Source organism: Nycticebus coucang, chromosome 10 (assembly GCF_027406575.1).
Source record: "Nycticebus coucang isolate mNycCou1 chromosome 10, mNycCou1.pri, whole genome shotgun sequence".
Classification (NCBI taxonomy): Eukaryota; Metazoa; Chordata; class Mammalia; order Primates; family Lorisidae; genus Nycticebus; species Nycticebus coucang.
In genome coordinates, this window is record NC_069789.1 from 105,284,327 (window position 1) to 105,298,292 (window position 13,966).

General features: G+C 40.2%; 1 protein-coding gene and 1 non-coding gene across 7 annotated transcripts in view; both read left to right on the forward strand.

The window, feature by feature from the left end:
- ASH1L (ASH1 like histone lysine methyltransferase) overlaps positions 1–13,966 on the forward strand; it is a 204,849-nt gene that overhangs the window by 132,461 nt on the left and 58,422 nt on the right. For 5 of the 6 annotated variants that reach the window (XM_053604681.1, XM_053604679.1, XM_053604683.1 and 2 more), the window contains one exon: positions 9,746–9,925. The exons of the other annotated variant lie outside the window; for it this stretch is intronic. In XM_053604681.1, the coding sequence (XP_053460656.1) occupies positions 9,746–9,925 (180 nt within the window). The remainder of the gene's footprint in view (positions 1–9,745; positions 9,926–13,966) is intronic. 6 annotated transcript variants of the gene reach the window in all.
- LOC128598041 (small nucleolar RNA U13) lies at positions 10,024–10,123 on the forward strand. The gene has a single exon (XR_008383553.1). It is a non-coding gene; the product is annotated as a small nucleolar RNA U13 (small nucleolar RNA).

Sequence of the window (13,966 nt, forward strand, 5' to 3'; positions counted from 1 at the left end):
GCTGTGAGTTACGATGCCATGGCACTCTACCGAGGGTGATAAGTGAGACTCTGTCTCAAAAAATAGAAAGATCTCCTTATTAGAATTTTATAAGCATTTGTATTTCTTTTTTTTTTTTTTTTTTTTCTGAGACAGAGTCTCACTATGTCACCCTGGGTAGAGTGCTATGGCGTCACAGCTCACAGCAACCTCAAACTCCTGGGCTCAAGTGATTCTCTTGCCTCAGCCTCCCAAGTAGCTGGGACTGCAGGTGTCCGCCACAACGCCCAGCTATTTTTTATTGTTGTTGTTGTCGTTGTTTGGCAGGCTTGGGCTTGGTTCCAACCCACCAGTCTCCATGTATGCGGTGTATGTGGCCGGTGCCCTAACCTCTTGCCTGGCCATTTTTTGTTGCAGTTGTCATTGTTGGTTTGCTGGCCCAGGCCGGGTTCAAACCAGCCACCTTCAGTGTATGTGGCTGGTGCCATAACCACTGTGCTACAGGCACCAAGCCAGGCATTTTTATTTCTAACAAGCTTCCAATACATTGGAATACATACATTCCAATACATATTCTGATGCATACAATATATAAACGATACTTGAATAATCATTATAATGGAGAATTTATGCAGGGGAAAAACAGAAAACCTTTTTTGTTGTAGGAAAAAGAAATACAAGCTAAGATGCTCAGAAGTAGAAATTAACTTGCCTGGTAAGGATAACATACACAAATACATATAAAATAACAGGCAGTATGTGTATGTACACATACAAGGTCTACTAATTAAGTTCATGAACTCATCCAAGAGAAAGTGCTACATACCTCATTGCTGAATATCAATCATTGCAGTCACCTTTGAAGTATTCCCCTTGGGAAGCTATGCACCAATGCCAGCCCCTCAAAGCAACTTTGAGGGGTCAGGCATGGTGGCACACTCCTGTAATCCTAGCACTCTAGAAGGCCAAGGCAGGTAGATTGCCTGAGCTTAATAGTTTGAGAGCAGCTGGAATATAGAGCAAGACCCCATCTCTACGAAAAATAGGAAAACTAGCCTGGCATTTTGGTGGGTGCCTGTAATCCAAACTACTCAGGAGACTAAGGCAGGACAATCACTTGAACCCAAGAGTTTGAGGTTGTTGTGAGCTATGATGACGCCATGGCACTCAGGGTGACAGAGTGAGATTCTGTCTCCAAAAAAAAAAAGTCCATTTTGGAACTCTTTTTTTTGGGAAAGGCCATCAGAGCTGTTGTCAAATTACCCTTGATTTCCTGAATGTTGTCAAAATGTCTTCCTTTTAATATTCCCTTTATCTTCAGGTAAAGAGAAAAGTCATTGGGAAGCCAGATCAGGTGAGTAGGGAGGTTGTTCCAATACAGTTATGTGTTACTGGCTAAAAACTGTCTCACAAACAGTACTGTGTGAGCTGGCACATTGTCATGATACAAGAGCCATGAGTTGTTAGCCAAAATTTTCAGTTAAGATTTTCTTGATTTTTTTTTTTAATTGATGTTTACTTGGTCTCCTAGGCTTCTCACAGTTAGCCAATGGTTTTGATGCATAATTTAACAAATTTTTGTAATGTTTTTGGCAGTTCTACTCATTACTGGCCACCCTCACTTCTTTATCAGTGATGCTTTCTCTCCCCTCGAAAACCTTTAATCTTTGTACACTGCTATTTTCTTCATGTCATTATCCCCATAAACATGGACTAATATGTCACTTCCACCCTTGCCAAGTTAAACAAGAAACTTAGGAAGTTTGTTGCTCTATTCAAGTTCTGACATTCTGGTGACAACACAGAAAAACACGCAACAATGAATGCCACTCAGCAAGACACCACCCTACATCCACATGAACACAGCTGTGTTCACATATATATACACTTATATACCAAGGTTATGAATTCTTATCAAGTTGTCTGTACAGTGCTGCCAATGTAACCTCACAGTGGCAAGTTTGCAAAGTTAATTATCAGACCTTGTGTCTGTGTATAGCTGTGTACACATACACATATACGTAAGTACATACAGTGTGCCAAAAACATGTACACACATTTTAAGAGTTGTTATCTATATTACTATCCAAAGTTGAACTGACGGTACCATTACTGGTCAATTACACCCATCCATTTCACCTGCAATTCATATAATTCATATACTTTTTGGGCATGATCAGTTTTACTTTCAACAAGATCTCTTGGCTTGGCACCTGTTGCTCAGTGGTTAGGGCCCCAACCACATACACCAAGACAGGCAGGTTCAAACCCTGACTGGGCCTGCTAAACAATGACAACAACAAAAAATAGCTGGGCATTGTGGCAGACACCTGTAGTCCTAGCTACTAGGGAGGCTGAGGCAAGAGAATCACTTAACTCCAAGAGTTTGAGGTTGCTATGAGCTGTGATGCTACGGCACTCTACCAAGGGCGACATAGTGAGACTGTCTCAAAAGAAAAAAAAAAAAAGATCTCTTGAGTGGTGCCTGTAGCTCAACAGAGTAGGGCACCAGCCCCATATGCTGGAGGTGGTGTGTTCAAACCCAGCCCTGGCCAAAAAAAACCTACAAAAAAAAAAAAAAAAATCTCTTAAAACATGTATAAATTTTTTGGCACCCCTGGCATATATATAAAATAAGTGAATTTCATGACCAAACAGAATTATGTCCCACACTTTCAAGGGTTAACATTGGAAATAAATAAATGTTATCCTTCACATCAGCAATCTAAAGAGTAACAATCACAGGATCATATGAATAGATGTAGAAAAAGCATTTGACGAAATCATGCATATTTATTATAATAACTCTCAGCAGTATAGGAATAGAAACTACCTGGCCAGGTTAGGTGACTCATACCTATAATCCTAGCACTGTGGTAGGCTGAGGCAGGTGGATTGCTTGAGCTCAGGAGTTCAAGACCAGTCTGAGCAAGAGTGAGACCCCATGTCTTCTCATAATAGAAAAATTAGCCAAGCATTATGATGTACGCCTATAATTTCAACTTCTTTGGAGTCTGAGCAGGACTACTTGAGCCTAGGAATTTAAGATTGCAGTGAGCTATGATGACACAACTGCCCTCTACCCCAAGCAATAGAGCAAGACCCTGTCTCAAAAAAAAAAAAAGAAAAGAAAAGAAAAGAGAACAATTCCAGTTACAACAGCATGGAAACAAATAAAATCTTAGGAATAAACTTTACCAAAGAGATCAAACACTTACACATGGAAAACTACAAAATTTTGCTTAATAAAATTAAAGATGTAAGTTAGTAGCCTTTGTGAATAGGAAAAGTTAACATTGTTATGCTGTCAGTACTACTCAAAGCACTTTGCAGATTTTGTGCATTCCCTAGCAATATCCCAGTTACATTTTTGCAGAAATAAAAAAATCTATCCTAAAATTCATGGAATCTCAAAGGATCCCAACTATTGAAAAAGAAAATCTTGAAAAGACCAAGCATGGTGACTCACAACTGTAACACCAGCACTTTGGGAGGCCAGGATGGGAGGATCACTTGTAGCCAAGAGTTCAAGACCAGCCTGGGCAACCTAGTGAGACCTTGTTTCTACAAAAAGAAAAAATTAGCTAGGTATAGTGGTTCGCACTTTTGGGACTACCAATACACATTGTGGTCTCTCTGTGTACATAATCTCTTCAATATCCATGTCTACTATCTTCCCTTTATTCCTTCACTCACAATCTGCATCCCTAACTAATCCTTATCAACTAAACAAATTCATAAAAATATGATTTACGTGGGTACTTTAAGAGGGCGCCCTCTTCTGCCTCTACTCTCTTGACTTTTTGGACCTATTTCCACCTACACGAAACCATATACAAAAGTTAAGTAAAAATGGGTCAGAGATGTAAACATAAAACTTCAAATTATGAAACTGTTACAACGAAATAGATTGCACAGTGGCTCACTTGTAATCCTAGCACTCTGGGAGGCGGAGGCAGGTGGATTGCTTGAGCCCATGCGATTGCGGTTACAGTGAGTTATTACTGTGCCACTGCTCTCCAGCCTGAGTACAGTGAGACCCTGTCTCTAAAACAAAAGAGAATCAAGTTCTGATATGTGTACGTAAATGAAGCAATCCAGACACAGGTGGACAAACACTATATCATTTCATTTATGTGAATAGCCTGTAATAGGCAAGTTCATACAGATAGAAAGTAGAATATTAGTTATCTGAGGTTGAAGGTTAAGTGGAATGGAGAATTTTTCTTCAATAGATTTGGTCTTTGGGATGATGAAAAAGTTTTGGAGTTGTGTGGATGATGATAATGATGATATAACAAATGTGAATGTACTTCATACCCCTGAAATGTCCATAACACTTAAAAATGGTTGAAAAGATAAACATTATGTTATTTACATTTTACCGCAATTCTTTTTAATTAATCATATGTGTCTGTTTCTGGGCCCTATTTTCTTTCTTTGGGTGTTTTTTTTTGTTTGTTTGTTTTGCAGTTTTTGGCCAGGGCTGGGTTTGAACCCACCACCTCCAGCATATGGGTCCAGCGCCCTACTCCTTTGAGCCACAGGCGGCGCCCTATTATGTTTCTTTAGTCTGCATTTCTTTTCTTTAGTTAGTACCACATTGTCTTGATTTCTAGACATTTATTGCAAGTCTTGAAATCAAGTACCCAATTCTTCCAATTTTTTCTAGTTTTTTCCTTTACATGGAAGTTTGTGAATTATCTTGCCATTTTCTCATTTAAAAAATTATGATTTTTTATTGAGATTTTTGATTAAGATTTTTATATTGTTGGGCGGTGCCTGTGGCTCAAAGGAGTAGGGCGCCGGCCCCAAATGCCAGAGGTGGTGGGTTCAAACCCATCCCCGGCCAAAAACTGCAAAAAAAAATAAAAAAAAGATTTTTATATTGTTAAATCTGTGGATTATTTGGGATGAAATTGCCATCTTAGTTTCAGTGTTTCATTTCATGGCATGGTATATCTCTCCACTTACTTAGGTCATCTTTGATTTTTTTGTTACCACTTTATTTTGATTCTTAAATACTACACATATTTTGTTAGGTTTATTTTTTTTTTTGGCTTTAAATTTAGATATTGTATTTTTATTTATAAATTTTTTTACATTTATTTTGTAGGATTCTTATGTAAGCTTTTAATGCTTTTCTACTGTTATCAATAGTATTTGTTTAATTTAAATTTTCATTTGTTCACTGATAAGATATAGATACATAGTTGGAAATTGACTTTGGATTCTGAAACCTTGCAATGGCACTACTTCTGTAGTTATTTTTGTGTAGATTCTTTCACTTTTCCTATAAAGACAATCATATAATATGTAAATAGAGATAGTTTATCCTTCTTCCTTTCTTGTTTTCTTTTTCTTGCCTTTTTGTACTGCCTGGGGTCTTTACTATGATGTTTGATGTACATAGGATGAGAACATTTACCTTGTTCCTGATGCAGTCTTTTAACCTTTGCATCTCAGGCAAATAGAGTATCTAGGAAATTTCCTGCCAGGTCATTGCTACATCCCAAGGTCCTAGCCAGTCTGTTTGCTTGGGTTTATTTTATAGATAATTTCCAGGGCTTTTAATTGTACCTAGTGGAATGATAGGTAGAGGTACATCTGTTCATCTTGTGGAACCAGAATCACCTTATCCTTTTAAAGATGATTTTGACCAATTTAGAATTCTATTATATTTTATCAGGCTTTTCTTTCCTATTCTCCTTTATTTATTTATTTTTAAGACAGAGTTTGACTTTGTCACCCCTAGTAGAGTGCTATAACATAATAGCTCACAGCAACCTCAAACTCTTGGGCTCAAGCGATTCTCTTGTCTCATCCTCCCAAATAGCTGGGACTACAGGTGCCTGCCACACAATGCTTGGCTGTTTTTAGAAATGGGGTCTCACTCTGGCTCAGGCTGGTCTTGACCTCCTAAACTCAGGTAGTCCACCCACCTCTGCCTTCCAGAGTATTAGGATTCCTGAAATGAGCCACAGTGCCTCCTTTCTCCTTTTTAGATGTCATCTCATTACTTTCTGGTTTATGAGGTCTGACAGTTCACAAGCTCATTGTAAAAAAAGTGCTACATATATGTACATCACGGCTGAATATCACGATGGTGACCTTCAAAGTACTCCCCTTGGGAAGCTGTGCACCAACACCAGTGTCTAGTCCACCCTTTAAAGCAGTTTTGGAACTCTTTCTGGAATGACCATCAGAGCTGTCGTTGTATGACATACAAAAATATGCAACAACAATAATAAATACCACTTAACAAGGCAGCAACACATGCTAACAACAGTTGTGAAACACTGATATGTAGTATGCTTAGGTTATAAATCCTCACTGAGTTGTTTGTATAGTGCTCCAGCATAAGCGCACAGTAGCAAGTTCATGAAATTGTCAGGCCTCATATGACAACAACTCTGGTGGTCATTCTAAAAAAAGAGTCCCAAAATTGCTTTGAAGGGAGGACTAGGCACTGGCATCAGGGCATGCTACCCAAGGGGAGTACTTCAAAGGTGACTAGAGTGCTGTTCAGCAATGAGGTATATAACAGTTTTTCTAGAATGAATTCATGAACTTAATTGTCAAGCCTTGTACACTGTTTCAGACACAAGTTCTGAACCCACAGTACAGTGGCATCTTTGTAGCTCACTGCATCCTTAAGCTCCCAGGCTGAGGGATCCTCCTACCTCACTCTCCCAAGTAGCTGGGACTACAACAAGCACTTGCCACCACACCTGGCTAATTTTTCTATTTTTCTTAGAAACAAGAGTCTCACATGTGCAGGCTGGTCTCAAACTCCTGACCTGAAGCCATCCACCAACTTCTGTTTGCCAGAGTGCTAGGATTACAGGCATGAGCCAGGCTTTTTTTGTTTTGTTTTGTTTATTTTTGCAGTTTTTGGCCGGGGCTGGGCCTGAACCTGCCACCTTCAGCCCAGCGCCCTACTCCTTTGAGCCACAGGCGCTGCACAGGCTTTTTTTTTTTTTTTTTTTAAGACATCTTTGCTCTTGAAGTGTATTGGTGCAATCATTGTAACTGCATCCTGGAACTACTGGGCTCAAGCAATCCTCCCATCTCAGCCTCCTAAATGGCTGGGACTGCAGCTTTATGCCACCATAAGTGGCTAATTTTTTTTTTTTTTTTTTTTTTGCAGTTTTTGGCCGGTGCTGGGTTTGAACCCGCCACCTCCAGCATATGGGGCCGGCACCCTACTCTGTTGAGCCATAGGCGCCACTGTGGCTAATTTTTTTTTTTTTTTTTGAGAGATGGAGTCTTGCCATCTTACCCAGACTGGTTTCAGATTCCTGGCCTTAAGCAATCCTACTTTGGCCTCCCAATGTGCTGGGATTACAGGCATGGCCACTGCACCTGGCCTCATTATTATTTTTATACTCCTTTTTATTTGCACTTTTTACTTAGCTGTTTTATTTATCAGTAGTTTCACCAGGTTTATGATGATATATGCTGTACCTTATTTCTTTTGAGTTTGTCTTGCTTATAGTTTGCTTAGCTTCTTGTAACTTTGGCTTTATACTTTTTATCAAATTGAGGAAAAATTTGCCATTACTCTTTCTTAAATTTATTTTTTATTTATTTATTTTTATATTGTGAATATTACATTGAGCATCTAGTTTTTGTTATTTTTCTTTATAAGTGTTCATTTGTTTCAGTAGTCGGTTTTCTCCTGTCCTGGGATTTCAAGATTCCAGCAGTGTTATATTGTCCTGTAGGTTATCGATCCTTGTGTTTCTTTAAATTAATTTCTGTTTATCAGTTTAGGTTGTTTCTATAGCTTTCTCTTCAAGTTCACAGAAGTTTTCCAGTGTCTGATATACTGTTAAGCACTCTCAATTCTTAAGTGTTTTCTTTTTAATTATGTCTTCCATCTCCTTCCCCATCATTTTTCTTTTTTGTTTTTTTGAGACAAAGCCTCAAGCTGTCCCCCTGGGTAGAGTGCTGTGGCATCGCAGCTCATAGCAACCTCCAACTCCTGGTCTCAAGCGAGTCTCCTGCCTCCACCTCCCAAGTAGTTGGGACTACAGGCGCCCACCACAACACCTGGCTATTTTTTGGTTGCAGCCATCATTGTTGTTTGGCGGGCCGGGGCTAGATTCGAACCCGCCAGCTCAGGTGTATGTGGCTGGTGCCTTAGCTGCTTGAGCCACAGGCGCCGAGCCATTCCCCATTATTATTTTCATGTTTTCCTCTTATTTCTGTTCTTTCCCACCATTTTTCATACCAAGTTGAGAATTTCCTCTGAATTCTTAATTGTACTTTCAATCATACCTTTTTTTTTTTTTTTTTTGTAGAGACAGAGTCTCACTTTATGGCCCTCGGTAGAGTGCCGTGGCCTCACATAGCTCACAGCAACCTCCAACTCCTGGGCTTAAGCGATTCTCTTGCCTCAGCCTCCCGAGTAGCTGGGACTACAGGCGCCCGCCACAACGCCCGGCTATTTTTTGGTTGCAGTTTGGCCAGGGCCGGGTTTGAACACGCCACCCTCGGTATATGGGGCCAGCGCCTTACCGACTGAGCCATAGGCGCCGCCCAACTTTCAGTCATACCTTAATGTCCTTCTTTATCTTTGTGATTCTGGGTTGTTTCTATTGATTAATTTTTTTTCCCAGCTTACATTTTACAGCATTTTGGCATGTGTAAGAATTTTTTATAGGACATTGTGAATGTCACATTATTGTATGTCTAGTTTTCTGTTTCCTTTACAAGTATTCAATTATGTTTTAATAGGCAGTTAAGTTACTTGTGGATCAGCTTGGATTCTTTTAAAAATTGCTTTGAAGCTTAGCTAGGGCTGGCCTTTATTCCAGGAATAGTTAAAACCTCCAACAGTAGATAATATCACTCTCTGGGATTTCTATTGAACTCCCTACTCCTACCCCATATTGGGCAATGTCTTCCATTCTGCCTTCTGGAATCTGAGTATATACTATATTATGTGTGAGCTCTGGGTGGGAACCGTTCAACTTACAGTTCTCTAGGAGTTCTTTGTCTAGGCATGTGAAATTTTACCCTTGACATGTGCAACTTAGTATTTAGCAGTATACTGAAAGAGACCCATACATAGATTTCTAGAGTTATTTTCCATTCTGGTACTGTTGTCCCACAAACTCCAGTTAGCCTTTCCATATTCTAATCTTTCCCTTTCAACTCATTGGTTTGGCCATTTTCTGCTTGGTTTCTACTCCATCACTGTCATAAAGGCAAGGTGGTTTTAATGACTGACCTCATTTTTCCCCCATTTTTTAAGGAATCACAGTGCTGCACTAACTATTGTCCAGTATCTCATAGTAATTGTTTCATAAATTTTCTCTAGGTTGGCCAAGCGTGGTGGCTCACGCCTGTAATCCTAGCACTCTGGGAGGCCAAGGCAGGTGGATTGCTTGAGCTCACTAGTTCAAGAACAGCCTGAGCAAGAATGAGACCTTGTCTCTACTAAAAATGAAAAACTGAGGCAAGTGGATCACTTGAACCCAAAAGTTTGAGGTTGCTGTGAGCTATGATCCCACAGCACTCTACATAGAGTAATAAAGTGAGTCACTGTCTCCAAAAAGAAAAAAAAATGTCTCTAAGTTTCTGGCAGATTTCCATATTTCTATTCGTTTTTGTCAGGAGGGCAAGTCTGGTATCCATTATTCCAACATGGCCAGATAAGTCCTCATATTTCTTTTTTTTAATTGCTGTTTTTTTTATAAATAGAAAAAATGGAGGAAATTTTTTTTCACAATAAAATTCTTTAAACTTCTCTTTCTAGCTTTAATGAAGCACCAGTTGAGATTCCCAGTCCTCCTGAAACCCCAGCTAAACCTCCTGAACCTGAAAGTACCTTGCAGCCTGTGCTTTCTCTCATTCCAAGGGAAAAGAAGGCCCCACGCCCCCCAAAGAAGAAGTATCAGAAAGCAGGGCTGTATTCTGACGTTTACAAAACTACAGAGTAAGTAGTAGTATATATTAGTTGGCATCCCTTAATACCTACCTGTTATTCTTCAGTGTTTTGAAAAAAATACTTTGACTATCAAGGAAATAATACAGGTACTTTTACAGTTCATAACTATGATCATTGGGTTTTCACACTTGTGAGATGTGCCTCCCTTAAACCTCATTATGACGTCAACCCATTTCCTGTCTAATATGAAAAAAAAGCAATATAAAAGTAATATACACAAATATCAATGTTCACTGTACTCATGATACTGCACAATGTTGTATGGGGATGATTATCTTCTGTGATCTTTATTTTCTCTGCTTTTCTAAATTATATTGCTATAGTTTGGATTCCAATGATTTTTTTTTTTTTGAGACAGTCTCCCTATATCACCCTCAGTAGAGTCCCGTGGCGTCACAGCTCACCGCAACCTCAAACTCTAGGGTTTAAGCAATTCTCTTGGCTCACCCTCCCAAGTAGCTGGGACTACAGGCACCCGCCACAATGCCTGGCTATTTTGTTGTTGTTGTTGTCGTTGTTGTCGTTGTTTGGCAGGCCCAGGCCAGGTTCGAACCCACCAGCCCCGGTGTATGTGGCCAGCACCCTAGCCACTGAGCTATAGGCGCTGAGCCCCATTGATGCTTTTTTATTAATTAAAAATAAGAAATGGCTTTATGTCAACCACCCAGAAGAAGTGAGTGTTGTGCCTAACTGGAAAGGGGCTAGTTCTTTTTGCTTTATAGCTCAGAGAGGCTGTGTTTAAACTGAGTGGGAGTGAAGGATTCTATGATGTGAAGGGGTCCACTGGGCTATTTCTGAACCCCCTCCCTTTGGAAACAACCCATGCATTCTCTCTGGTTCTTTTTTTACTAAAGCTGCTTCTGAGTGGAAACAGAGACACAGAGGTGGCTTTTACACAATAAGTCAAGTGTGCTTCTGATTCCAAAATCAGATGTAGGGGATGGAATCTGGAGGAATACCATAGTACAGAATGGCTGTTCTCAAGATTCTGTGGAAATGCTTTTCACTCTGCAGTCTTTCTTGCAGACAGAGGTTGGAATATTTTCAGAAAAGTCTACTGTACGCTGCGTAAAGCAGTGTATTTTGAAACATGTTAAATATATAGGGCTAGATACAGTGGCTCACGCCTGGAATCCTAGCACTCTGGGAGGCCAAAGTGGGTGGATTGCCTGAGCTCAGGAGTTTGAAACCAAGCCTGAGCAAGAGCAAGACCCCTTCTCTAAAAATAGTTGGGCATTGTGGTGGGCACCTGTAGTCCCTGCTACTTGGGAGGCTGAAACAAGAGGATCATTGGAGTCTAAGATTTTGAGGTTGCTGTGAGCTATGACACCACATTACAGAGCGATAAAGTGACACTCTGTCTCAATAAATAAATATATGTATATGTACATTTATATATCTGGGTACATAACATATATGTGTGTACATTTTTTTTTTTTTGAGATAGAGTTTCACTTTGTCACCCTCTGTAGCGTGCTCTAGTGTCATAGCTCACAGCAACTTCAAATTCTGTGCTAAAGCAATCTTCCTGCCTCAGCTTCCCAAATGTTTAAGACTACAGGCGCCTCAATAACTCCCAGCTAATTTCTCTGTTTTTACTAGAGACAGGGTCTGGCTTTTACTCAGGCTGGTCTTCAACTCCTGGCTTCAAGTGGTCCTCCTGCCTTGGCCTCCCAGAGTGCTGAGATTACAGGTGTGAGTCACCATGCCGAGCCTATAGCATATACTTTTATGCATCAACAATTTTTTGGCACACATGATACTGGTGAGCTCACAGACAGCCAGTTCTAATTGGGTCCTAGGTTTTAATCTGAATACCTACCACCACTAACACTTCCACAACTCCCCCTAACACACCCCTACACGCACCCCTTTCCATGGGCATATATACAGTATATGCTCAGCAATTATTTGATCCACAATTGAGTGAAACTAGACCCCACATGAGGCCACATGTGACTCAGTAAATCTCTCCAGCCTCTCCCTAGGCAGTGAGGAACTCTGCTTCTTCTGACAAACAAAACAAACAGACGAAACCAATCTTTTGCAAGTAGCATTACAGAGTGTATATATGTATTTTTATGTTAATAGGTTTACATATATAATAGGGTAGAATGGTATTTTCTTGTCAAGGGTGATTTTTCCTTATCCAGGCAAAAAGAAACTGGAAAGGGGCTAGTTCTTCACATGTTCTACGTACATGTGAAGAAAAAGAGAGTGGGAATTCCACATACATACACATATATGTATGGTATATTCTTTTTTTTTTTTTTTGGTTTTTGGCCGGGGCTGGGTTTGAACCCACCACCTCCGGCATATGGGACTGGCACCCTACTCCTTGAGCCACAGGCGCCACCCCCCTGTATGGTATATTCTTACATGAAAAGATAACATTCATATACATACATGGATGTTTGAAAAAATGTAAACAATAATAACATGAAATGAAAGTTAAGTGTGTAATAGATCTAGCCCCCTGTACCTGCAAATGGACAGGAATCCTAGACGACCAGCTTTGTCTAGAGCAGTGTTTCTCAAACTTCCTAATGCCGCAGCCCTTTTAATATAGTTCCTGTGGGTCGAGACCCACAGGTTGAGAACCCTGGTTTAGAGCTCTGAGAACTTCACACCTATAGTCACTAGGGACTACATCAGTGAAAACATATACACACATTTATATTGGAATAAAGCCATATAGTTTTCATTATCTAAAGAAATACATAACTTAGAAAATGTGAAAAGACAAAAACCCTATCTTCTTCGTATATGTAAACGGATGATATTTTTTCATTGTCACGGGTTATTTAAGAATTTTCTTCAGACTGGATGTAAGAAGACATGGGTGCATAGATATACATACATATACATATATAAAATATATGTGTGTGTATATGCCTTACGTAAACATATTAGTAGAGACTGTTATAGATTTTATGATTATGGAAATACAAACTAGAGATGATTTTTTTTTTTTTTTTTTTTTTTTTTTTTTTTGTAGAGACAGAGTCTCACTTTATGGCCCTCGGTAGAGTGCCGTGGCCTCACACAGCTCACAGCAACCTCCAACTCCTGGGCTTAAGCGATTCTCTTGCCTCAGCCTCCCGAGTAGCTGGGACTACAGGCGCCCACCACAACGCCCGGCTATTTTTTGGTTGCAGTTTGGCCGGGGCTGGGTTTGAACCCACCACCCTTGGTATATGGGGCCGGTGCCTTACCGACTGAGCCACAGGCGCCGCCCCAAACTAGAGATGATTAAAAAGATACATATAGGCTCGGTGCCTGTGGCTCAAGCAGCTAAGGTGCCAGCCACACACACCTGAGCTGGCAGGTTCAAATCCAGCCCAGGCCCGCCAAACAACAATGATGGCTGCAACCAAAAAATAGCTGGGCGTTGTGGAAGGCACCTGTAATCCCAGCTGCTTGGGAGTCAGAGGCAGGAGAATTGCTTGAGCCCAGGAGCATGAGGTTGCTGTGAGCTGTGATATCACAGCACTCTATCCAGGGTGATAGCTTGAGGCTCTGTCTCAAAAAAAAAAAAAAAGATACATACATCAATATGTGTATGTAGAAATACCTATACTTTAAAAATATGTACAAAAGAAAACAAAACTAAAAACATCCCTTGATTGCACAAATGTACACAGCTATGATTTAACAATAAAAAAAATAAAGAATAAAAAAAACTAAAAATATGCTCAGATATTTGCAGTGACAACAGAGATGCACACCTATAGTCACGAACAGAATGCCTCCATTTTCATCTGCGACCTTCAGGCCTTCTTGCCATCTGTTAGTAATGAAGGAAACCCACATTCACCAAGGCTGGCGCGTTCAAATCCAGCCTGGGCCAGCTAAACAACAATGACAACTGCAACAAAAAATAGCTGAGTGTTGCGGCGGGTACCTGTAGTCCCAGCTACTTGGAAGGCTGAGGCAAGAGAAGTGCTTAAGCACAAGAGTTTGGGGTTGCTGTGAGCTGTGACACCACGGCATTCTACCAAGGGCGACATAATAAGCCTCTATCTCAAA